This window comes from Rhea pennata, chromosome 20, assembly GCF_028389875.1.
Source record: "Rhea pennata isolate bPtePen1 chromosome 20, bPtePen1.pri, whole genome shotgun sequence".
Classification (NCBI taxonomy): domain Eukaryota; kingdom Metazoa; phylum Chordata; class Aves; order Rheiformes; family Rheidae; genus Rhea; species Rhea pennata.
Genome location: NC_084682.1, coordinates 3,908,309 through 3,929,431, shown reverse-complemented (window position 1 = coordinate 3,929,431; position 21,123 = coordinate 3,908,309). Strand labels below are relative to the sequence as shown.

The 21,123-nt window shown below is 39.3% G+C and overlaps 2 protein-coding genes across 3 annotated transcripts; one reads left to right on the top strand and one right to left on the bottom strand.

The window, feature by feature from the left end:
* Positions 1–658: 658 nt before the first annotated feature.
* SKA2 (spindle and kinetochore associated complex subunit 2) lies at positions 659–14,469 on the bottom strand. 2 transcript variants are annotated; one of them, XM_062592690.1, is made up of 8 exons: positions 14,388–14,413; positions 10,523–10,610; positions 6,604–6,693; positions 5,632–5,808; positions 4,277–4,363; positions 2,836–2,875; positions 1,812–1,944; positions 659–1,136 (listed from the first exon to the last, which is right to left on the bottom strand). In XM_062592690.1, exons 3-8 carry the CDS (start codon positions 6,634–6,636, stop codon positions 1,010–1,012), a joined length of 597 nt encoding a protein of 198 aa, XP_062448674.1. In that variant the 5' UTR covers positions 6,637–6,693; positions 10,523–10,610; positions 14,388–14,413; the 3' UTR covers positions 659–1,009. The 2 variants fall into 2 exon arrangements, with proteins under 2 accessions (XP_062448674.1, XP_062448673.1); XM_062592689.1 differs by lacking the exon at positions 10,523–10,610 and having other exon boundaries at positions 14,388–14,469.
* On the top strand, positions 13,867–20,388 carry PRR11 (proline rich 11). The gene is made up of 10 exons (XM_062592688.1): positions 13,867–13,973; positions 16,256–16,367; positions 16,784–16,937; positions 17,522–17,644; positions 17,941–18,198; positions 18,329–18,427; positions 18,966–19,075; positions 19,182–19,241; positions 19,327–19,423; positions 19,987–20,388. The coding sequence occupies exons 2-10, from the start codon at positions 16,258–16,260 to the stop codon at positions 20,053–20,055; spliced, it is 1,080 nt and encodes a 359-aa protein (XP_062448672.1). The 5' UTR covers positions 13,867–13,973; positions 16,256–16,257; the 3' UTR covers positions 20,056–20,388.
* The last annotated feature ends 735 nt before the right edge of the window (positions 20,389–21,123 follow it).

The following is a 21,123-nucleotide window of genomic DNA, read 5'->3' as shown; positions in this document are numbered from 1 at the left end:
ACCGCCTTGCTCAGCCCTTTCCTAACGGTTACCTGTGTGACAGATCTTGAAAACGGACACCAGTACAGTGAACGCTGAGGCATTTTTTTCACTCAGAAGGCGGTCATTATGCGACAGCGAAGAAAAAAAAAAAAGTTACTAGTAATAATATATCCAAGCACAGAAGGGATTCAGTGCTTGGAAAGAGCTGCTCGTGTTGATCGCTGCATCTTCTGCAGGGAGAGGATTTTCCTTGAGGTGTTGGCTTTGATTTGGGGATAGTCTCTGTACTGCAGTACTAAACAAAAATGAAAACTCATGGGGGCAATTCTGGTATAAGGGCACAACTGAAGGGCGGGAAGTTCCACTGAAAGATGAGAAAACTCACTACTGTGAGAGTGGTGGAAACACTGTCACGGGTTGCCCAGAAAGGGTGTGGAGTCTGCAGCCCTGGAGATACTTGAAAGGTAACTGAATGCGACCCAGAGCAACCTGTAGCAGACCGCCTCTGAGCAGAGGGCGTGGATCAGACCATCTCCACAGACCCCTTCCAACCTCAGCTGTTCAGTGTAGTTTCCTCTGGCTGTAACAAAGACAGCGCACATCAAAGGAAAACAAAAAGGGGTCAGAGGCCAGTGGTCATTAAAAAAATAAATAAATAAGCAAGCCTATGGCCTCCTTAGCTTTAATCATTTATTCAGGAATGTAAGTACAATTAAATGGTTTGGGTTATTCATTGTAAAAACCCACTCAGGAATGTCAACTGGAACATGGAACTGTCACATGGTTAACACTACTCTTCAAAAATGCATCTACTATAGCCTTACAAATACCCAAAATAAAATTCCAACCTTAATGTTTAATTCTGCAAATTTAAGTTTTATAAATAGAATTTGTATATAGAAATATTAACAGCTTTCTAGCAGTGTATTGTTAACACCTAGACACCACAGAAATACTTCCTTGTTAATAATCCAGGAGCTATAACCAAGATGCTTGTGTATCAAATAAAAATGGACTGAGCTTTCATTTACAAAACTAACTTAACATTTCCTTGCTTGTCAAGTTCCACAAGAGAAAGTTCTTTCAAGATGCGTACTCTTGAGTCAGTGGCTTTCATATTCATCTTGTTCATCTGCGAAACACTAAGTGCTACTCTGTAAGACAAGAACAAACTATTCAGCAAAACAGGGTATCAAGCATCAGGTCTGCCAGAGAGATTAAAAAGCCTATACTGTTTAAAAGCTGATTTTTGCAAGTGCTCTGTAATTTTCATGCGTATGTACATGATAGCAATTTCATCATGCTGCTTCAAAGAATAATCCAAGCTTAAGGTCAAAGATAGAATTCCTGGGTTAAAAGCTTCTTCATTCTTTACTGTCAGCCTGCGAGAAATCTACAGCAAAAATCACAGACAGAGGTCAAGGTGAAAGACAGGAGTCCAGGTCTGGGGGCAATCCTGGGGTTAGAAATTTGGGTTAGGGTTTTGTTTTTCCGAGTTATAAAAGCTAAAAGGGTTTTCCAGTATGACTTTGTCATAAAGGTTTTCTGAGTAGACCCACTTTGGGGCATCTGTTCAGGGAATCAACAAAAAGTTTCTGAAGATAGAATTAGTAAGTTTGGGGAGCTTCATAAGATGGCCTATCACTTTTGACTAAATACATCTCTAACCAGTAAGTGCATAAGTGAGGGAAATCAAATTCTGAAGTTATAGTATAGCAGCAAATGGTTCACTAACTTTAGAGTTGACAACTTTTTGTTTAGTTTGAAAAGGCTTGATTTTTTTTAAACAGATTATAAAAATCTTACTAATAAATTGCTTCAAGTCTTACCTGTTCTTATTTACAACAAAGTGGTTAAATAACTCCCTGTAAAAACTGTTCAAGTCTTCTAGTTTAACAGTACTTCTGATAGTCCTTGGTACAGCCATAAGCATTTCTTCAGTCAATGGTTTGAATTGTGATTCTAGAAAATTGAAAATAAGAAATTTATTTCTTCAGGAGAAGACAGCCAAAGATAGACAGTACCTTCATAATTTAAGAAAACTCCTAAATGGTTCTAAAGAAAAATTTTACTGCAGGAGGAAGGAGAAAAGGAAGATACTCCCTCCAAAATACCATTGTTTCTACAGATCTAGTGAAAAATAATTGAATTTGAAATCTGATATGAATTAACAAATCTAGTTGGTCAGAGCTCGTTAAAAAAAAAAAAAACACTAGAAAAATTCCTTTTTGTAAATAAGGATAAACAGATTAAACAAGAGTTATTTCTATGGTAAAACTAGTATAACATTTTCTTCCAGACTAGAAACACAACAGGATCCACTCAAATCCCCTTCTAAGCAAGAGCAGCTCCCAGAGACATGGGAATTATATGTGGAATATAACTAAGCTCTCAGTTTCTTACATTAAAATATAAATTCTTCACTAAAAGCAGTAGTTACTAGTGCTTAAGGGAATGAAAACAGTGACTTTACTGTGCATCTTAGGCTCTAAATTTTACAAATAACCAGAGCTCAAAAACCACATTCAGGCCTCAGCCTATTCATACTTAATAAAAGATTTGCCCCCGTTGTACTAGCGGCAAAACAACCCTTATTTGTTATCTAAAGTTACTTACAGTATCTTTTTCAGAAAGAAACAGCTTAGTTCATTAATTCCTGAATTCTAGATAGTCACTCTAATAGTTCTGGGATATTTAAACACATTCAGTTCAATATTGAAGATGGAAGCCTTAGGAAAGATTGGTATTTGCAAAGCTTGCTTACTGGGGATGGGTGTGTGTTGGTGGGGAGATCAGTCATCATGCTCAAGAAGAAGAGAGAACAGTAGGAAGACTTTTTTCCCTAGCACTTACCTTCAGTTGAGTCAGGGACTGCAGATTCTGAACTAGATGGCTAAAAATAAATGAGAGAGAATTTCAGGATTTGTTGGAATTTTATTTAAAAATTAGTTTTTACAATTTGCATTTTTGTATTAGTAACTAAATTTTATCATACAATACCAAGGATCTCATAGCCACTGAAGTTAACAGCAAAATCTTACACACAATTTCCAGTTACAAATAAAAATAGGTTTAAAATGCAAACGAAAAGATTCATATGCAAGTCAGATGAGACTCTTCAGCTTTCTCCTTTGCATTCCAATATGAATCTCGCTGAAAGCACTGTACATGCAGCAAAGTATGGCTTTCCTGTTCAAGCAATCCTCGGAGGCTGACAGCTGACAAGCTAAAGGTAGCTATATCTAACTCTTTTCAGCTAGAAATAAATCAATGGGGGGAAATAAATAAATAAATAACCAAGGCCTTTGTGGTATCTTTCTCTTCTTTCTGTCTTTCAGAGACTTTCAGAATATCTTCAAAACGCACGTGATAACAGCACAGGGACTGATACCAATTAAACAGCCCTTAATATGGGTAAGATATAGCTATATTTTGCACTGAGTCTGTTTTATGCCAGCTGTATATTAAGGGCTTTAGAATTAAATAATGGAAAGACATAAATTGAGAGGATTTAATCAAGGTAGGAGAAGATATTTGCAAAGGAAGTGTGAACGAAGCAGAAAGATACTGGAAGTCTTTCATGCAAATCAACCATGGCAATAAAGGAACAGAAAGATGTCTATCCTTTGAAAGAAAAGTACTGGGCAGTGAGAAGACATGTAGAAAAATGTAAGGTCAGTAAGGTAATTACAGTCTTTCTTTAATATTTTGCTTTTAATGTAAGACCCAGACAAAGTCTTGCAGCTGATTATTACTATTAGAATTCTGTGCCAAAATTGAGTAGCTCTGAGAAAATATCCAACTTTTTAACAAGTATTTTTATACCTATGTTCTATTGAGTTATAGCTGTAACATGCTTCAGTTACTCTTATTCATACTTCAACCTGTATTTAATATTTTACTGGAAATTAAATTTCTCTCCATTTTGATATACATGGGGTTGAAGCAATTACACTCTTCACTCCCTCCCAAAGGTTTCTTATCTGTGTTAACAGATCAACAAGAGGACTGACCAACTGCATCTCTGAAAATAAACATTTCCCAATAAAAGATATGAGAAAAAAAAGCCTTCCATCAAAACAAGTTTTTCCTCTATGGACAATTTAATTGGGACAAATCAGCAATGTAATCAAAATACAATCAAATCAAAAAGGGTTGTTAGAAATGGTAGCCCCATTCCTGTAAAATTCCATTTCTTTCAGAGGTATTAAGTCAGAAGGGCTGTTTTTGTGACTTCAGTTCAACTACTCAGATTAATAGTTTCTGAAATACAGATATTCTGTTGCCTAATTACCTCTTCCACTAGCGATTTCATTTCTTTAACAGTTTGGCAGGTTAACTGTTGTGCTGCAGACTGTTCTTCTTCTGATAGAGGCAAGCGCTAAGGAGAAAGATACAAGAGAATTCTGATGCTTCCAGTTCCTAGGATGACAATTTTATAGAAAAACTCAATGTTTCTTTAACCCTTTTCTCATGGAAGCTAATAGTAAACTTCTACTTTCCTTCAAATGAAAACAAGCTTACAAGCCGAGTATTTCTGAAAATCCAAATATAATGTCCATTTAACACCAATACTATAAAATTAAGTGGAATGCTCTTTTTATCAAATAAGTGTTGCATCTTTCCAATAGTTTGAATTCAAATCTAAAACAAAGATTGATTAAAATACAAGAAAATCTTTGTTTTGTATTTAGACTATCTCAGGGACACAATACTTCCACTTTAACAAAATTCTACATACAAAATTTTTCTTGGTGACATATCCTTGGAACACAGGGAGATAATTTTTTTCCTCCCCTTTCTGTGACATTTAACTTCTGTCTTTGAAATCATGATACAGTATGTTTTAGCTATAAGGAGTTAGCAATATCTTGTCCAGAGCTGTTGACAGATTAAACAATGTCACAGGCACTGTTGTTTTTAAATTAAAAGGAGAGCTGGGATCCAGGAATACAATTTACTCACACCAATTCTGTCTTTGCCACTAAGCCATCATTCAGCATTTTGGATCTACATCACCTTATTTGTAAAGGGATAAAAAAAATGTTTTCACATTCTCTTCAAAATTGCAAGGCAACAATGTCTAAAGACCAGTTAGGAAAACTGGATTTTTTTTCTTTGTTTGTTTTAAAGATACATAGGCATCATCATATAGAGAAAAACTAATTTCTTTGCACTAACAATATTACTGCTACATATAATGTTATAGCGTATTGCCTTTAATTTGCTCTGTTTAGAGAGTCAAAATATGTTTGTCATTTAAAAGCTTTTTTGCCTTTTTAAAACTGTCTTTGCCTTCTAATTTCATTAAGGTAGCCACTGAAAAAAAATCATTGTAAGACTGGGACACAGCTGCGCACAGGCACATTGATTTCTGTGAAACTATTCAAATATAGGTCACAGTACTAACTAATGGTATTACTTTAACTCAAAACTGGAATACCACTAGACTGTTGAGTGATGACTCAGGCTTGTGATTTACCAAAATAGGCCCAATCTTGCAAACACTTCTTTAGGTAAACAGTCCTCTTATTTTCTAAAAGTCTCCAAGAATAACACATTTTCCAATCCAAGTACTCACACTTATGTACACATTACAAAAATACATGTTAATTTACAGGAGTAAAATCCAAATTATTAAAATGGTACCTCAAGATCAGTATGTTGCTGTAGTGCCTGAACCATCTTCATTGTGTTTTCTAGAGCAGCACGAATGCAGTTCATGGATTCTCTCTGCTCTATGGAAACTTTTTCCAGCTGTGCACATAACAGTTTATAACGAGACTTCACCACTGAGAGTTCTTCTAAAAGTGTAACTGGATTTTCCTACATAGAAATTAAAAGTACATCTAAACTATTACAGAAGAGAAAATTTATCTGTCCACATACTCCATTAAAAGTACAGGCAGTTAGTCATTCATGTATAATATGAAGTGACCCTTTACAATGAAAGCAATTAGACATTCTTAGCTGTGACCATCAGTGTCATCTAAACATTTAATTTATTATACACAAAAATGATACAAAGTGTTAATAAAATAGCACAACTTGGTGCTTCCACAATAAATATAGGAGGATGACTGGTGTTTTTAATGGCTTATTTCGAATAAATTAGGGACTTCTAATTAAAAAAATTATTTTTCCCACTGTATGTCACAATATACATGGAGATGGGGACAAATTTATTAAATCCTTTACATGCTGACATTTTATTGTTTTTTTCCCCTTATCTCTCCCCCAAATCTGAATTCAGTCACTGTTTACTGGCAGGTTTATGTTTAATGACAGGGTAGTGATGCATTTTAGCTTAGACTAGAAACTGTCCCTAACAATTAGCTGTTAACACTACTACTCATTTCTTAAAGCAAAATCTGAGAATTTCACTATACCAAGAATTTAGGGGATTTTGTCATCTTCTGCACTGAATTAATTTAAAGCCAGTCATCTGGCTATATGATAAGAAATGCTTTGTAATAATAAGTTAACAATAAAAGATTGTTAATTGATAAAAGAAATTTGACATATATTTTAGGATTTAAAAATTACCTATTTATTATCATTAATTTATTAGTATTTCATGCAAAATACAATAAAATCTATTAATTCATCTGAAAATACTACCTCTTCTGCTGGATTATCGGGAAGGCTTTTCATTATTTCAAACTCCAGTTTGTGTTGAATATAATCCAGATCAGATTCTGCCTTCTGGAACTAAAATATTTAAAATCAGCCACAGTATATATATAAAAAAAAAAAAAAAAAAAAAAAAAAAGAGTAGACAAAACTCATCCATTTGTCTTTTCTGTATTTCAGGAAAGCAGAAGCCAGACGCCTCCATTTTAAAGGCTGATATACTATAAACATAAGTTTATATTCCTCCAGTCTATTCTACTAGCTAACATTTGCCAATTATGCTGACACACTTTTAGACTGAAAAAAAATAAAGCATTAAATAAACTTCTAGACATCTGATTGTATCATTTTTAGAAATTAAAAATTGTCAACCAAATAGCTAGAAAGTATCTAGGTAATAAAAAGAAACACCCTAGCATATTAGTTTGCACAGTTTCTGTACTGCCTTATAACTGAGCTACTGAGTTCAGACATTACTACACTCAGCTGCCTCCAGTATAAATGCAGATCTGGACATGAGCATTTTCCTTTCAAGTGTATGAATTAAATGAAACCAAAGCACTCAGGTGCATTTACACACACATATACTTCTTCTAATTTTACCTTCATTCCATTTGATGAACTCAAATTACTCAACTGTTTTCTTTGCATCCCTTTGATCTTGCCCTTAGTACCTTTTTCACACAGTTCCACAAAATGCTTGAAAACATTTCCATTTCTTCCTAGATAAGTGCACTTTTAAAACCAAACCTCTCAAGATGAAGTTTTAAAGTACTATTCCAAAGAGGGAAGTTACATTGTAAGAGACAAGAACAATGCACCTTCTCTAAAACTGATCATCACAGCATACAAAAGACACTTGATTTTCTTCCCTGAGATATTAAGGTATTTTCCATCAATTTTTAGAGCTTTTTCTTGGCTAGCTGCTTTTCTTTGAAAGCATTAAAAATTCTGCAAAACTGCAGTACTCAGTTATTTACACAATAGAGACTATGAATAAGTGTTCAGGATCCAAATATATCAAGAGATTTTGTTATTAATTATATTAGAAATGTATTCTTTCGGGTGATCATAATACCCATAACACATTTGATTATTTCCCAATAAATTTATTCCCCAATAAATCAGCCTAACAATTAGATAATCAAATTGGTGACATCACATTTCTTTCCTTGGGATAAATAAGCCACCGGAGAATTAGATAATTGCCTTGTAAAATAGTGTGCTGATAGCATTATTACTTAATTTTAGCCTACAATTTTAACGTCTACTAAGGACTTCTACTCTAAAAAGAAGGCAGCTTTTCCAGTTCACAAAACAAATATGAATTTCTTAATATAATCATTTGGGGAATTCACAGTCACACAAGAGAATACGATGAAAGCAAGTTAAATGCTTGGAAGTTACTTAACTCAGTGTGGCTTCCACTCTTTAAAATGAGATTAACTCTGAAGCAATCATTACAATTTTTTAAGGATCAAAATAAGGCAGTATTTGTTAACTGTATGATGTTTCATGTATATGCCTTCAGCAGATCTTTGGAATGATAGCAAAAAAACCCAAAAAACAAACAAAAAAACCCACTCACCTATTACTCTCATAACTTACCACCTGACTGACAGAACTCCTTCTCCTTCTCCCATTTAACCCTACAAACTAGCCTATATATATATATATATATATATATATATATATATATAAAATGTTCTCCTCCACTGAGGAAGATTTTTAATTATTCTTTTCTAGGGACAGACACCCAAAACAGGTTACTTTCTGCTTTTCTCCATTGCCTCCATCAAATTACTAACTATTAGGAATGCTGACAAAGAATATGAGTGGCTTTAAAAAGTATCCATGATGCCTTGTTCTTAATTATATTTCAATATTGGTAAAATGAAATTTATAGAATGATAGTAAGCCATTAATTCCTTGCTGCTACTATGATTCACGACATAAAATTCAAAGTGAATCTGAATGCTCATGTATCACATGACTATAATTTTAAGACTTGTCCTTAATGTAAGCATTACAGTTCAGTATCACTGCTTTTTCCTGAACCCATACTACTCTATGAAAGAAACCAAATTATTAATTTAATTATTTCTGAAGTTAATTAATTGTTATTAACAGCAACTTCAAAGCACAGTTTATAAGCACTGAGATATACTCCTCCATTATAATCTATTTTCCCATATTTTATAAATAGGAATATTTATTTCTTGCTATATTTCAGGAAGCATACACCTGTAAAAATCTCACCTTATTGTTATAGGTTAGCATCATTTGCATGACAGAATATTATATAACAATCAATCACATAGAAAATGCACATTTATGAAACGTAGATTTTGTAATTTACTCACAGGCTTTGAAGGAAGTATTAGAAACTGTAAGGCAAGATTCAAGCCATTGCTGTGTACTCTGCTTTCAGATGCTTTGACAATACTATTGCACTGCTAGCTGTAAAGTACAGTAGTGCAATAAAGTCAGAGCATTCGTTAGCAGCAGAAATCCTGAACAAGTAATCAATACTCTCAAAATATGTATTGGTTAAAAATCAGTTGAGTCGGATAGTGGTTTCTGTAGGTCACAGAGATTTGGATAAGGTTAACGTTCTCCAAATCCTGACGTTAACATGCAGGAACTCCTGTATTTCAAGACATTACTTAGAATCACCACCATTCCACTGAGCAAGAGGTAACAAGGGGGGGGGGGGAGGGAGAGAACACAGCAGATCTATCAGAAATTCAATTTTCAACAATGTGGTGTTATTTCAACTGGAAATTACATTTCCAAATTTAACTATCTTTGGAGTTTATCTTATAGCAAACAAAGTTTCTAAACTGCTGAGACAGATGTTCTTAAACTGCATTACAGGGAACATTTTCTGGACACTGAAGTCTATTCTTCTAAATTGAAGATCTTGGAGTCACTTAAACATGCCAAGATTTCTCAACATTGTAGATTTAGAATACTGTTAGAGTTACCACTTAGATGTTAGAGGACAATGATTGTGGAGGTATATCTCATAAATCTCAATAACAGTGTTATTATGAAAAAAACTCAATAACTTCACATAAAAAGTTTGAGAACTTTGGGGGTTTGTAAGTGTTAAGAATCTTAACAACAAAATGCAAAGAAACAGGGAGCAGATATAAAAGATTACCGATGTACCCAGAGCAACAACCTGAGTCAATTCTATACCTAGCACATCATCTACAAAATATTTGTAGGACAATCTCTACAAATGTTTTGTAGGGAAATGGGAATGCTACACAGTGTTCTTTCCTTTTTGTAGAAAGATTCCTTTATTTCTAAGGACAGACACCTAGATTTGATGGCATTTGTCATTAATAGATCAACTAACATTTCCCTTTGACAAATAACTAGGAGATAATGAATGTAAAAAATCTCTGGCCGTCCTATTTTACAATTGTTTGTGAAATCATCTTTTGGTCTCAGATATATAAGCATGACTTTTGATTTGTAATTCCATAAAATAACAACAACGAGCAATGTAGATAGTATTGCTGGCCAATGCCCTTTTAACATTGCACTGCTTTTTGTGCATGATCACTAGTAGTACAACATAAAAAGGGCATTGGACAGACACTACTCAAAGAAAAGCAGGCCTACTATACCTTAAAAAAAAAAAGAAGTGAAATAAATCAACTAAATTATTCTGAACAAAACACTTTGTTTATCTGCTAGTTAACTCACTTTTAATATTTTACTAAATGGATATCCACAACATTTAAGTTTCTTTAAATGCAGATTGCTAAAGTGCTGCATGCTGGAAGGCATTAGGTCAATATGCAAAGTTCTGAGACACAAATGTTAATAAAATACTTGTACAGAAAGATACATTTCTCATTGGCAACTACTCTGTACTGTACTAAGACCTTACTCAATGTCTGTAGAAGCTCTTGGGAAGATCTTCAGTTCCAGCTGACTTCAATGAACACTTGGGCAGCACAGACTTAGGTGTCTAAGTCCTAAAATACAGCACCCAGGATTCTTATCTAAGTTGTTAAACAGCCAGGTTTATCACTTTTTGCATAATGAATCCCATCTTATATTGCAGATGCTATTATTCATTTGTCTCTTCTTGTTTAGAGCAATAGTCTCAAGTAACAGAGATTTACCTGGTATTTTCATTCGCATTGTTCTTTCTAAGCTCCTAGAAATTAGTTTATCCTTGGACTAAAATGAAGTTTTTTGTGAAATTAAACCTCTGGGGAAGTAAGAATTGTTACTTTATCACATTTCTGTGGAGAGAGCTGACTTCACAGGAAATCCAGCAAGAAGAAACAATAAGCAGAAGGAAAAACAAGAGACATAAAGCTGCAATGTGAGATATATTTGCCAGTGTACATTTCTGATTAACTTAAAAAATGGCAAGAAGAAATGTCAGATTTTCAAAACTGTGATAAGGGCTGTATATAGGAAATTAACACATGAAATAGTTCAAGAGATAGTTAAAAGTTAACATTTCTTTAAAAAAAATTAGAGGTGAAGATGCAAGATACAGCTGCCTTATTCTACCCAGTACTTTCAATGGAAGAAGGCAGCCAGGCATGCCAACTTCTGCTGGAACAAATTCACACAAAAATCAAACATAAAAATTTAATATTAATCCTTAGTAAAATAGGGTAAAAGAACAAGCTATAGTCTCAAAAACTTTGGAAGTTGTTATGATCCATCTGTGCAGGTGATTGACACAAATGAGCCCTCCACATTTTAGTGCAAGATCATTTTAGTCTATGTGTAAAGTAGATAGCAAGACAGCAAGTGACCAGTACCTTTCTTCCACTAGCACAAATAGATGCCCCTGTTAACTTTAACGGGACTAAACTACCTCTTTGATTATTTGTGTCCTAAAAAAAAACAAAACAAAAAAAATGAATCAGCAAATACTGAAGTAGGACTTTCCCTAAAACACAGAAATAAACCATAACATTGTAACGAAGTTCGACATCTAACTTGGGTACTTCTAAGCAGGTTTACACAGGAGGGAAAACATGAACATGTTACAAAGAAGAAAGAAAGAAAATTCCTAAACAAACTAGGCTTAAAAAAATATATATATATTAACAGAAGACATGGGGAAATCTCAAGCTTGCACTATGGGCAGGGCTGCCAGTTTTGAATTTGAAATGAGAGCTAAACTTCAAAGCTTTGATAAGAATGCAGTTTTTCACTGAAGAAAAATACAGTACATTATTACCATTCTAAGTATATTTGGGTATGATGACCACAGTTTAGTAGCTCAAGAAGAGCAAAAATAACCCCATCTTCCAGTATGCCTTGTTACTTCAAAGAGGGAAAGAACACAGTTACTGAAGTCCAATAGAACTGAGAATTAGGTATCATACAGATTGAATTCTCCGATCTTTCAGCATATCCAGGTATTTTGGCATTTATACAAGTTTTCTTTCCTAACAGAAACAGTCATGTAACATAACTTAAAACATTTACTCACAAGTGTGTTAGTATTGCAGTAATAAAGCAATGCAAGTCACTCAATGGGACAACAAAGGTATTATCAGCAGGACAACCTCACATTTATGAAAACTTTCAACCAGTAGTTTCTTTTCTGACAACAGATGTTTACTTGGCCAATGTTCCTAGTGCTTTAAGGGGTACAGTATGCTGTTACTAGAGAGAACAGCATACTGTTTTCTCTAGTACTTTATTGACTCTTTAGTATTAGAGTCAATAAAGTAAATAAATTTAAAGATAGGGCATTAAGGCAGCACATCAATCGTGTCTCAAAACAAAGGTCTAAAAATCACTCAGTATGTTAAGGGATAACACAGATACACAATATTCCCTACTATGTCCTCCCAAAGTTTCTCCTATTAATTTCTCTTCAGTATTTCACTGTGATGATGATACTACCTACAGATAAAGAACTAGGAGACCATTAAACTCATTTTTACCTATTTCTTAATTAGAATTTGAAACCAAGGTTGCTAGAGGAGGAGAAAAAATCTCCTACATTATTCCATACAGAAATCACAGAATCAGTAAAGTTGGAAGGGACCTCTGGAGATCATCTAGTCCAACCTCCCAAAGATTTCCTGGTGCTGATTCCACTGGGGCTTGAACCCAGGACCTTCAGCATGTAAAGCAGATGCCATAACCACACATGACCATTTCTAGTTTGTCAATCAAAGTACCAAACAGTGCTGCTAGGCCAATTAATTTATAAAAAAAATTCTAGACGTTTCCTGTCAATCTCTAAAAGAGCATCATATTTTGCAGCAGTACATCAGTACAAGCGTTTTAATTTATGTAATGCCTTTTGAATGAAACCATAACATCTATGAAGTATTTGGATACATAAAATACTCCCAAAGCACTTTACCCCCCTCCCCCCAAAAAAAGTTGTGTAGACGATTACATGAAACAGAGCAAAAATGAAGACCAAATTTGAAGCATGCTACAAGGAATTTGGCTGTTTAAAAAGACAGTATTTCCAGAGTATATCAATATGTAGAAGAACAGCATAGCTTTTTGGTTGCTTTCTTAAAAAAAAAAGGAGAGAGAGAGAGAGAGAGAAAGCATGAGTGGGGCAGGAAGAAAGACAACTATTACATAACGTCGCTGATTCGTCCCTTCAGGCGCTGGCTCAAACAGCTGAAAACAACTTAAAAGCTGCGAAGAACTACATGAAATCGAAAGGCTGAAGCAAAAGCCATCCTCTCCTCGGGACTGGTTATATCCCAGACCCAGCGAGGAGAGCGCGGCTGAAAAGGCGGGTGAAGAGACTCTCTGAAACCGGCCCGAGGCAGCCGCGCCGCCCTCGCGCCTGCGGAGCGCCCTCCCCACACGACCCTCTGCTCAGGGCTCGCCCCGGGCCCAGCGGCAGCGCCCGCGCCGGGGCAGGCTCGCGGCCTCTCCCCGGGCCCCAGCCCCTCTCCCCGCCGAGCTCGGCTCGCCCCGCCCGTGCTGGCGGAGGTGGGGGGGGAAAGCCGAGGGGGAGCCGGGCGGCCCGAGCGCGGCGCGGTCCCCGCAGCCCCCAGCGAGGCGCTCCATCCCCCGCACCCCTTTCCCTCTCCGCCTCAACCCCCCGCCCGGGGACGCGAATGGGCCAGCCCGGCCGACCTCTTCGCCCTGGGCCACCCCCGCAAGGAAAATGGGCCAGCCCAGGTGAGAGCTCCACCCTCGCTGCGAGAAAATGGACTAGTCCGAAAGCGCTTTACTCTACGCTCCCCCTTCCCCCCCTCCTCCACAGGGCGGGGAAAACGGACCGGCCCAGGCCGGCTGCGCCCCACAACGGCCCCCTCTCCCCCCACAAACGCGGGAAATAAACTAGCCCAGGAATGCTCGGATCGCACCTCCCCCCCCCCCAGGTGAGAGGAAAATGGACGTGCCCAACCCCCGGGGCGAGGGGTTGAATGGAGCGGCACGGCGTAGCTCCGCCCCCCGCTTCCCCCCAACCGCCCCCCCTCCCCCCCCCCCGCAGGGGGAGAGCGGAATGGACCGGACCGGCCGAACCCGCCTGACCCAAACGGCCAGCGGCGGGCGCCGGCCGCCCCGCTGCGGGCCGCGCCCTCGCCCTGCCTCCCCTCAGGGCCCGGATGGGACTCGCCCCCCTCCCCCCTTCCCCGGCCCCTCTCCCCTCACGCCCCCAGCTGCGCCCGCGCCCTCCCTTTCCCTCTTCGGGCGCCAGCCCCGCGCCCTCCGAGGTGCGCCCCACGCTGCCCCGCCGGCTCCCGGTCCTGCCGCCGCTCGGCCTGGCCCCCGCCCGCGCCCCCCGGACTCACCATGGTCTCGAGCCTGGTAACCGCCGTCTCCATGTTGAATAGTTGACATTCCTCAGGCGGCGGCGGAAAGATACCCACCCCCCTCTCCGCAGGATGGGAGAGTCGGGGGTCCCCATTGGGCAGCTGTCACTCACCGCTGCTCTCCGATTGGCCCTCCGCTGACACAGGCCCCTGGCCATTGGGTAGAAAGGAATGTAAACCCTCTTTAAGGTAGGGGGAAGTCCATTGGCTGGTAGAAAGACTTCGCCAAGTGATTGGCTGGACAAGAGGGCGCCGCGAATCATGATTGGTCTAGAGTGGCATCGGCGGTGATTGGCTGAAATAGAGAACGCCGAGCTGTCATTGGCTGGTGGGGGAGCGGTTGTTTCGCGACTGGTCCATTTTCGAGGAGGTGGGCGAGAAGCAGCTCCGTTTCGTTTATCGTCTCCGTTTCCCTGTTACTGGTCGCTCCTCTCCCACCTTTCAATCTGATTGGCCTTTTCCAGCCTAGCGGTATATCAACGCTGATTGGCTGGCCTGAAAAGCCTTTGTCCAATGGCGGCGCAGCTCGCCCTTGCGCGCCTCAGGGGGCAGGACGAAGCGGAGCAGCGCCGCACCCGCGATTGGCTCCGCTCCCCGTCTGTCTGCTCTCCCCTGGAGCTCGCGCCCGCGTCCGCCCAGCGGCCAATCAGCGCGTAGCTAGCTTAGGCTCCGGGAGGGGCGGCAGAGAGCGGCGCTCCGATTGGCCGGGAGCGGCGCGAGGAGCGGTTTGAATCGGCGGGTGCCGGGCGGGAGGTGAGCGGGGGGCGCTGAGGGGGGAACCGCGGCCCGAAGGGGGCGGGCAGGCAGGGGGGTACCCGCGTCCTCGCCCCTCTCGCAGCTCAGGGGTTGCGGGCGGTAGCTCGGTGGCAGGACTGGTTGTAGCGACGCATGAGCCCACCGAGGCTGGGGGCTCGGGGGCATTCTCTGCCGGGAGGCCCTGGCCGGGTTACGTGGTGCTTCTGTGCGGCTCAGCGCCTAACGGAAACCTCACAGCCGTTGGAAAGGCGGCCTGTGCCTGTCGGGGTGCCGCACAGGCAGCCCGAGGCCTCCCAGCATGTTCTTCCCCAAAGTCGGCATAAGAGCGGGTCGTGTAACACTTAACTGGGATTAAAGGCTGATTAGTGCGGCTACTAATCAGTAGTGTCCCTAACTTCAATTCCTAATATGCACAAAACCCCTCAGGAGTATGGCGAACAGACAGACGGCTCAGGAAGCTGCCTGTGGATAGCAGGGCAGAGAGCTGCTCTTAGGCTGGCTAGCTTTAAGTTTGGTTTCTAAGGATGAGGAGCGGGTCTGGCACTGCTCTATGATTAGGCCCCTCACAGGAGTCCCAGCAGAAAGAAGTGGGGGGATTGCTGGGGGGGGGGCATTTTTAACAACTGAGGTGCTTAAGTAACCTTCGAGCAAATATCTATATTTTTGGAAGTCCTGGATCCTTTTTTTGTGTATGTGTTTTCTTCATTTGTGTCTTCCACCTATGTTCTCTGGACACACAGTTTTTCCCAAAATGCAATGTTTGTCAGTGTAGAGTAAAGAAAAACTGTCACCAAAAGCCCTTGAGTAAGACCTAACCAGAAAACACTGATAGCTGTGAATAGATAAAATGGTATTTTTCACTAATCTCTTGTCTGCAAACATATCCCAGTGGCTGAAAGATACTTAAGAGGAGGTAATAATCTTTTGTCTGTTTTATGTGATCCTTCTAGTAAGACAACTGCAACTAACTTTTAACTGGATTTTTGAGATGGCATCCATGTTCTTTCCTATCTATCCTGTGACAGTTCTGTCCCTTGATTAAAATGGGAATATTTCTGTAAATTAGTTTCTTCCTTTCTTTCTTTTACCAGCAATGGCAAAGTACAAGCAACGTAGACGAAAACTGAGAGCCAGAGCAAAATTTCTAACAATAAAAAAAGGAGATGCTGCTAATCCCCAGGGCTCAAGTTGTCCCTCTCCAAGGTAGGGGACACATTGAACTTTTCCTTTAATTCAATTTCTGGATCCATTGTTTGCTCCATATATAATATGGGACTGAGATAAAAGCACTGTTTTGGAACCTATCTAGATCCTGACTGACTACTGTGAAATTTTTTCATCTTGTACATTTTTCTGGTATTCTATCTAATGTTAACTTTAATGTGCAGGAAATGCATTTTGGAAAAAAATGTATTGCAAATTGACTTTTTTTTTTTTTTTTTTTTACTTCTTTGTTAGTGCTGCAGTGGTCTTTTCTGGTCTCATATGCTCATGTTTACTCTGCTGTCAACTGTTGTTGCTGGTACTTGTAAATACTGTATGATAGACCACAGTTAATTTTTTAAAAGACTAAAATTATAAATATAATTATGATTTCATTCTGAAATGTTCTTTCCCAGGTCAGCAGGTGATCTTCCTCTGAACACATCACCTGTCCAAAGCCGTCTGTCCTCAATCTGGTTGTTAGCTTTGCCCAGTGTAAAAAATGTAGTGAAACCCTTTTCAACAACAGTATCGTTTTTGTACGGTTGGTGCCAGAACACTGTTACACAGGTATGCTTTCTACTTTGTTTTTTAGCAGCCAGATGCAGGATTTACAGGCAGATTCCACAACTAAGCTAAAAACTTAATTTTGTCTACTGACACAACTAAACTATATTTTATGGTTCCACTGCTGTGGAACAAGTATGAGAAGAATGTCCGAGGACACTGTGGGCATTAAGCATATAAGAATTTGAGCTTTTTATTGCAGTATCAGGAGGATTCGCAACGATGGGAAATGTCTTTAATAGCAGATATAATTGTGTTCATATATGAACTTTTCAGATCAAATGTGGATTATACTCTAGTTACAGTTAAGTGCCTTTTTGAGAAAGTCACTGTTCGGGTTTCTGCCCAGCCTTAAGGGCATTGTGATAAAGGAGGTTGCAATTAATATTCAAAGATTGGTTGTCAAAGCAGAATATAGAGCGAATATGTATTATTTGGTGAAATTGCATATCTTTGTTTTGTCTCTTTCTGTTGACTACAATGAGAAGACTTTTCAATAGAGCTTTCAGTAGGAATCATACCTCATAGTCTTGTCTCTGGAAATACAACTTTGTGAAAACACTCATCTGCTTTCTTTTTATGCTTAGAGTTTTAAAGTGATTAAAGACACCATCTTTCCATCACAAAGCCACTTTAAGGAGTTAAACAAGTTTAGAGAGCAGCTGGAAAAGTTGGAAACTGAATTTTCCAGATTACAAGGAATACTCCAGGTCAGTCTCAATCCCAGTGGGGCAGAAGAATGTTTACTTGTGTAAGCATGTAACGAATTGTGGTCAGTGAGGAGAAACTGAAATCTTAATTGTGTAGTGTTTTACCTCTTCTACACATTAAGTATTTACTGAATTGCTGTTACTCCATGGCTGCAGGGAACCAGTTGGCTGGTGAGTCTATTAAGCAGCTTTTTATGTCTCTGAATCAAATGAAGTCAGAAGCTCTGTTCTCTAAAATTCCATACACATTTGTCAGGGCATTTAATATTCTCTTTTTTATTCCTACTTTTTTTCAGATGAATGGAACTGCAACTTTATCTTCAGAAAATTCTCTTTGTCAAAGGTGTAATAAACCAGTTCTGGGTGCCCCTGTACAAACACAAATGGACCTACCATCATCAGTATCTGGGCCTTCTGCAGTACAACTGCAACCTGTATCTGCACCACCTCCTCCGCCGCCACCACCACCACCACCACCACCTCCTCTGCCCCCACCACGACTGCCTCCAGCACCTCTCCTCCTGAAACGAGGCAGCAGCTCTAAATCACTTCTGGTAGGCAGTAACCTCTATTAACTTGTGGCTGGGTTCTTTGGACCTGGGTCCATCAAGAATGTTTGTCCCTATGAACAGTCTGTTACTTGCTAATTCTAATCTCCCTTCTGACACCCTTTCTATTATTCAGGAAACATCACTAAAAAAAGATGGGCCGATGCACATCACTCTCAAGGATCTCCTGAATGTAAAACTAAAGAAAATAGACAGCAACCGTAGAATGGACAAGGTAAATCAGAGAAGATATGGATAGCTGGATGATGGCATATCAGGGCAAACTCTGCATGAGAACCAGTGCATTTCCTGCAATGGCTTGTCTCAGCCTGTCATAGAATCATAGAAGGTATCAAGAAATGTATTTTTCTCTTCTGAAAACCCAGTAAGACATTTAAGTAAGCCTTTTAGTGCTACATATGGGCACTTGAACTGAACAAATTAAATGACTAGTTCCAATCTCATGGAGGCATCTGGGCAGATGTGCAGGACAGTTCTCCTAAATTAAGATTAAGATCAAATAGCTTTCATATATGTTTGTGAATATTGTCAATATATTTGGGGTTTATCTTGTCTGCCTAAAATCTTGTTTGCAGAAGTCTTTTTTTTTTTTTAATAAAATCTGTATTTTGTCCAAGATGCATTAAATCTTGAGGATTCAAAAAAGCATGAAAGACCCACAAAAGTCTTTGAGAATATAAGTATTAAATAGATTTCAGTTCAGTGAGGCCTTTTACAGTTCATCTGTGGTAACGTTTCTCTTCCGACTTTAGGCAGGATCACCAGCGAAGACATGCAGGGCATTAATTACAGTCTCAGATTTACAGAGTATTAGTCTGAGACCTAAATCCAAGCCATCAGCTCACATTACAAACCACTTAATGTAAGAAGTCTTCTTCCTTTCTTTGATATTTGATTTTTATGTTCAGAATAATGATAAACACTATATACAGAATGTTTTATTTTAATAATCTGTTTTCTTCTGTTAGTACTCCTGCTAAAAATCAGTTAGATCTTCGAAAACATCTTAAGAAAGTAAATATACAAAGGTAAGTTCCTTTTTATTCTCATTTTGTTTTTCTAAAAAATCAGAGAACTAATAATAACTCCCCTTCCTGCTTCCAATTTTTTCAGAAGTCCTGGGGGTACTCCACTAAATAATAAAGAAAACATCGAATGTGGCACTGGGTTGACACCAATAATGACACAGGCACTACGACGCAAATTTCAGGCAAGTCATGGTGTTCATCTTTCTGGAAAAATAAGCTGGCTTTAAAATTTCAGTATACAATAGAATTTTTTACAGATTTTTTCCCTACAGTGCAGTCCCATTGGTATGTGTGGTCCTTTGAGGATATAAGGTACCTTAATGGAAAGTGAAAATCCTCAGGAACTAGTTTTATTGAGTTTACAATTACTACTAAGTATGGAAGTTACTGTCTCTGTATTTGACATCTAGAAGACTAAGTATAAGGATGCCTGTTTTTACTGTTTCCATTTTACTGGTAAGGAAGCTACAGAATGGAGATGCTATTGCCCTGCCTTTCAGCAGGCTGTTTGACAATGCTAAGAAGAACAGTTGATTTTTTTGTGCCTCATCCTGTCTCTCACATCATAGTCCCGGTTTCCAGGAGGAAAAACAATCTAAGGGTTAATAATGTCTTCTATTTTAACAAATTACTAGGTTTGTTTTCTTTTATGAAATATCAGTTTAGAATTACACTGTTGTTTATCTCAGTAGTAATTGGTACGTGGTTCATACTTGGAGGTCTGATTCTGTTCTTGTTTTAACAGATGGCTCATCCAAAGAGTCCCTCTCCAGCCCAGTTAAATGCTGCAAACAGCTTCGATGAACAGAAATAGAATTATGGAACAATGTATTTTGTTCAGTTATGGTGAGGAAGCCATTTGAACCCCACTTTTGTATCACTCAGGCATAATGTATTTGTAAGTAAATCTAATGCATATGAGAAAGGGGAGTGTTGAAAAACCTTCAGCAGAATTCTGCTTTTTAAAGGCAGCATCTTTGTAACATGTCTCCATCTGGTTTTATCTTCTCTGTTACTATACAAAGTTGAATGAAATATCCTGGGTCTTTTTAATATTTGGCTGCTGCTGAAACTTTCAAAAAATAAGTAGGGACTGTTACGTTCCTGGCTTGCTGCTGCTTGTAATATAGGTGCTGGTTCACTTAAACTTGTTTTTATATATATTTTTTTTAACAAAAAAGATCTTGAGAGTAGTTACATAGATTCAAAGAAAAGAAGCAATTTGGTGCTGTAATAGTATTAAAGTGAAGGGCTGCAAGTTTCCACAAACAATGCAGTTACGGGCCTAAGAAGGTATGAAGTAATTAACGTATGTATCATTTTTGACTGGTGTTGGATCACCTATCATGTGAAAAGACAGACTGCACTGCTTAAAAGCAGGTAACTGGGAGCCTTCTAGTTTCTAGTCAAGTTCACAAACCGCTGCAGCGGAAGCTTCTCCCAGTCACAGGCATTGCCCCCGTAGCAGAGGCGGCGCAGAGACCGCGTGCCTGTACCTGCGGCCCTTCCCTCCAGCCCACGGTAAGGACCCGCTTTCCTGGGCAGTCCTGCGTTGGTTCTGCAGAACAACCCAGCCGCGGCACCGTGCCCTAATCTGCCTCGAGCCTTTGGGGAGAACGGCTGCGCGACGGAGTTCCCCGTGTGGGAGAACCGTGCTGCCGTGGGCGACGTGCGGAGATGTCTAGTATTGGCGGTGCGCTCTGCAGCCCTCGGAGCTCCTCCGGCGTTAGAAAGATACGGGCAACTCCTTTGGCTCGACGGGCAGCTTCGCCCCTGTTACCACTACTCAGTTGTATTTCATTATGGATATTGCTGGCTTATGCAAAATACCACTGGTACGGACCCTGTAAGCGCTGCCTCCCCGCAGCCCGTAGCTGAAATG

Coding starts and splice junctions, on each gene's coding strand:
- SKA2 (XM_062592689.1), bottom strand. CDS start 14,420: ATGGAGACGGCGGTTACCAGGCTCGAGACCATG. Junction 5,809..6,603: donor CCGATAATCCAGCAGAAGAG/GTAGTATTTTCA, acceptor ATTTCTATGTAG/GAAAATCCAGTTACACTTTT. Junction 4,364..5,631: donor AGCAACATACTGATCTTGAG/GTACCATTTTAA, acceptor CTTTCTCCTTAG/CGCTTGCCTCTATCAGAAGA.
- PRR11 (XM_062592688.1), top strand. CDS start 16,258: ATGGCAAAGTACAAGCAACGTAGACGAAAACTGAGAGCCAGAGCAAAA. Junction 19,076..19,181: donor CACATTACAAACCACTTAAT/GTAAGAAGTCTT, acceptor TTCTTCTGTTAG/TACTCCTGCTAAAAATCAGT. Junction 19,242..19,326: donor AAGAAAGTAAATATACAAAG/GTAAGTTCCTTT, acceptor CAATTTTTTCAG/AAGTCCTGGGGGTACTCCAC.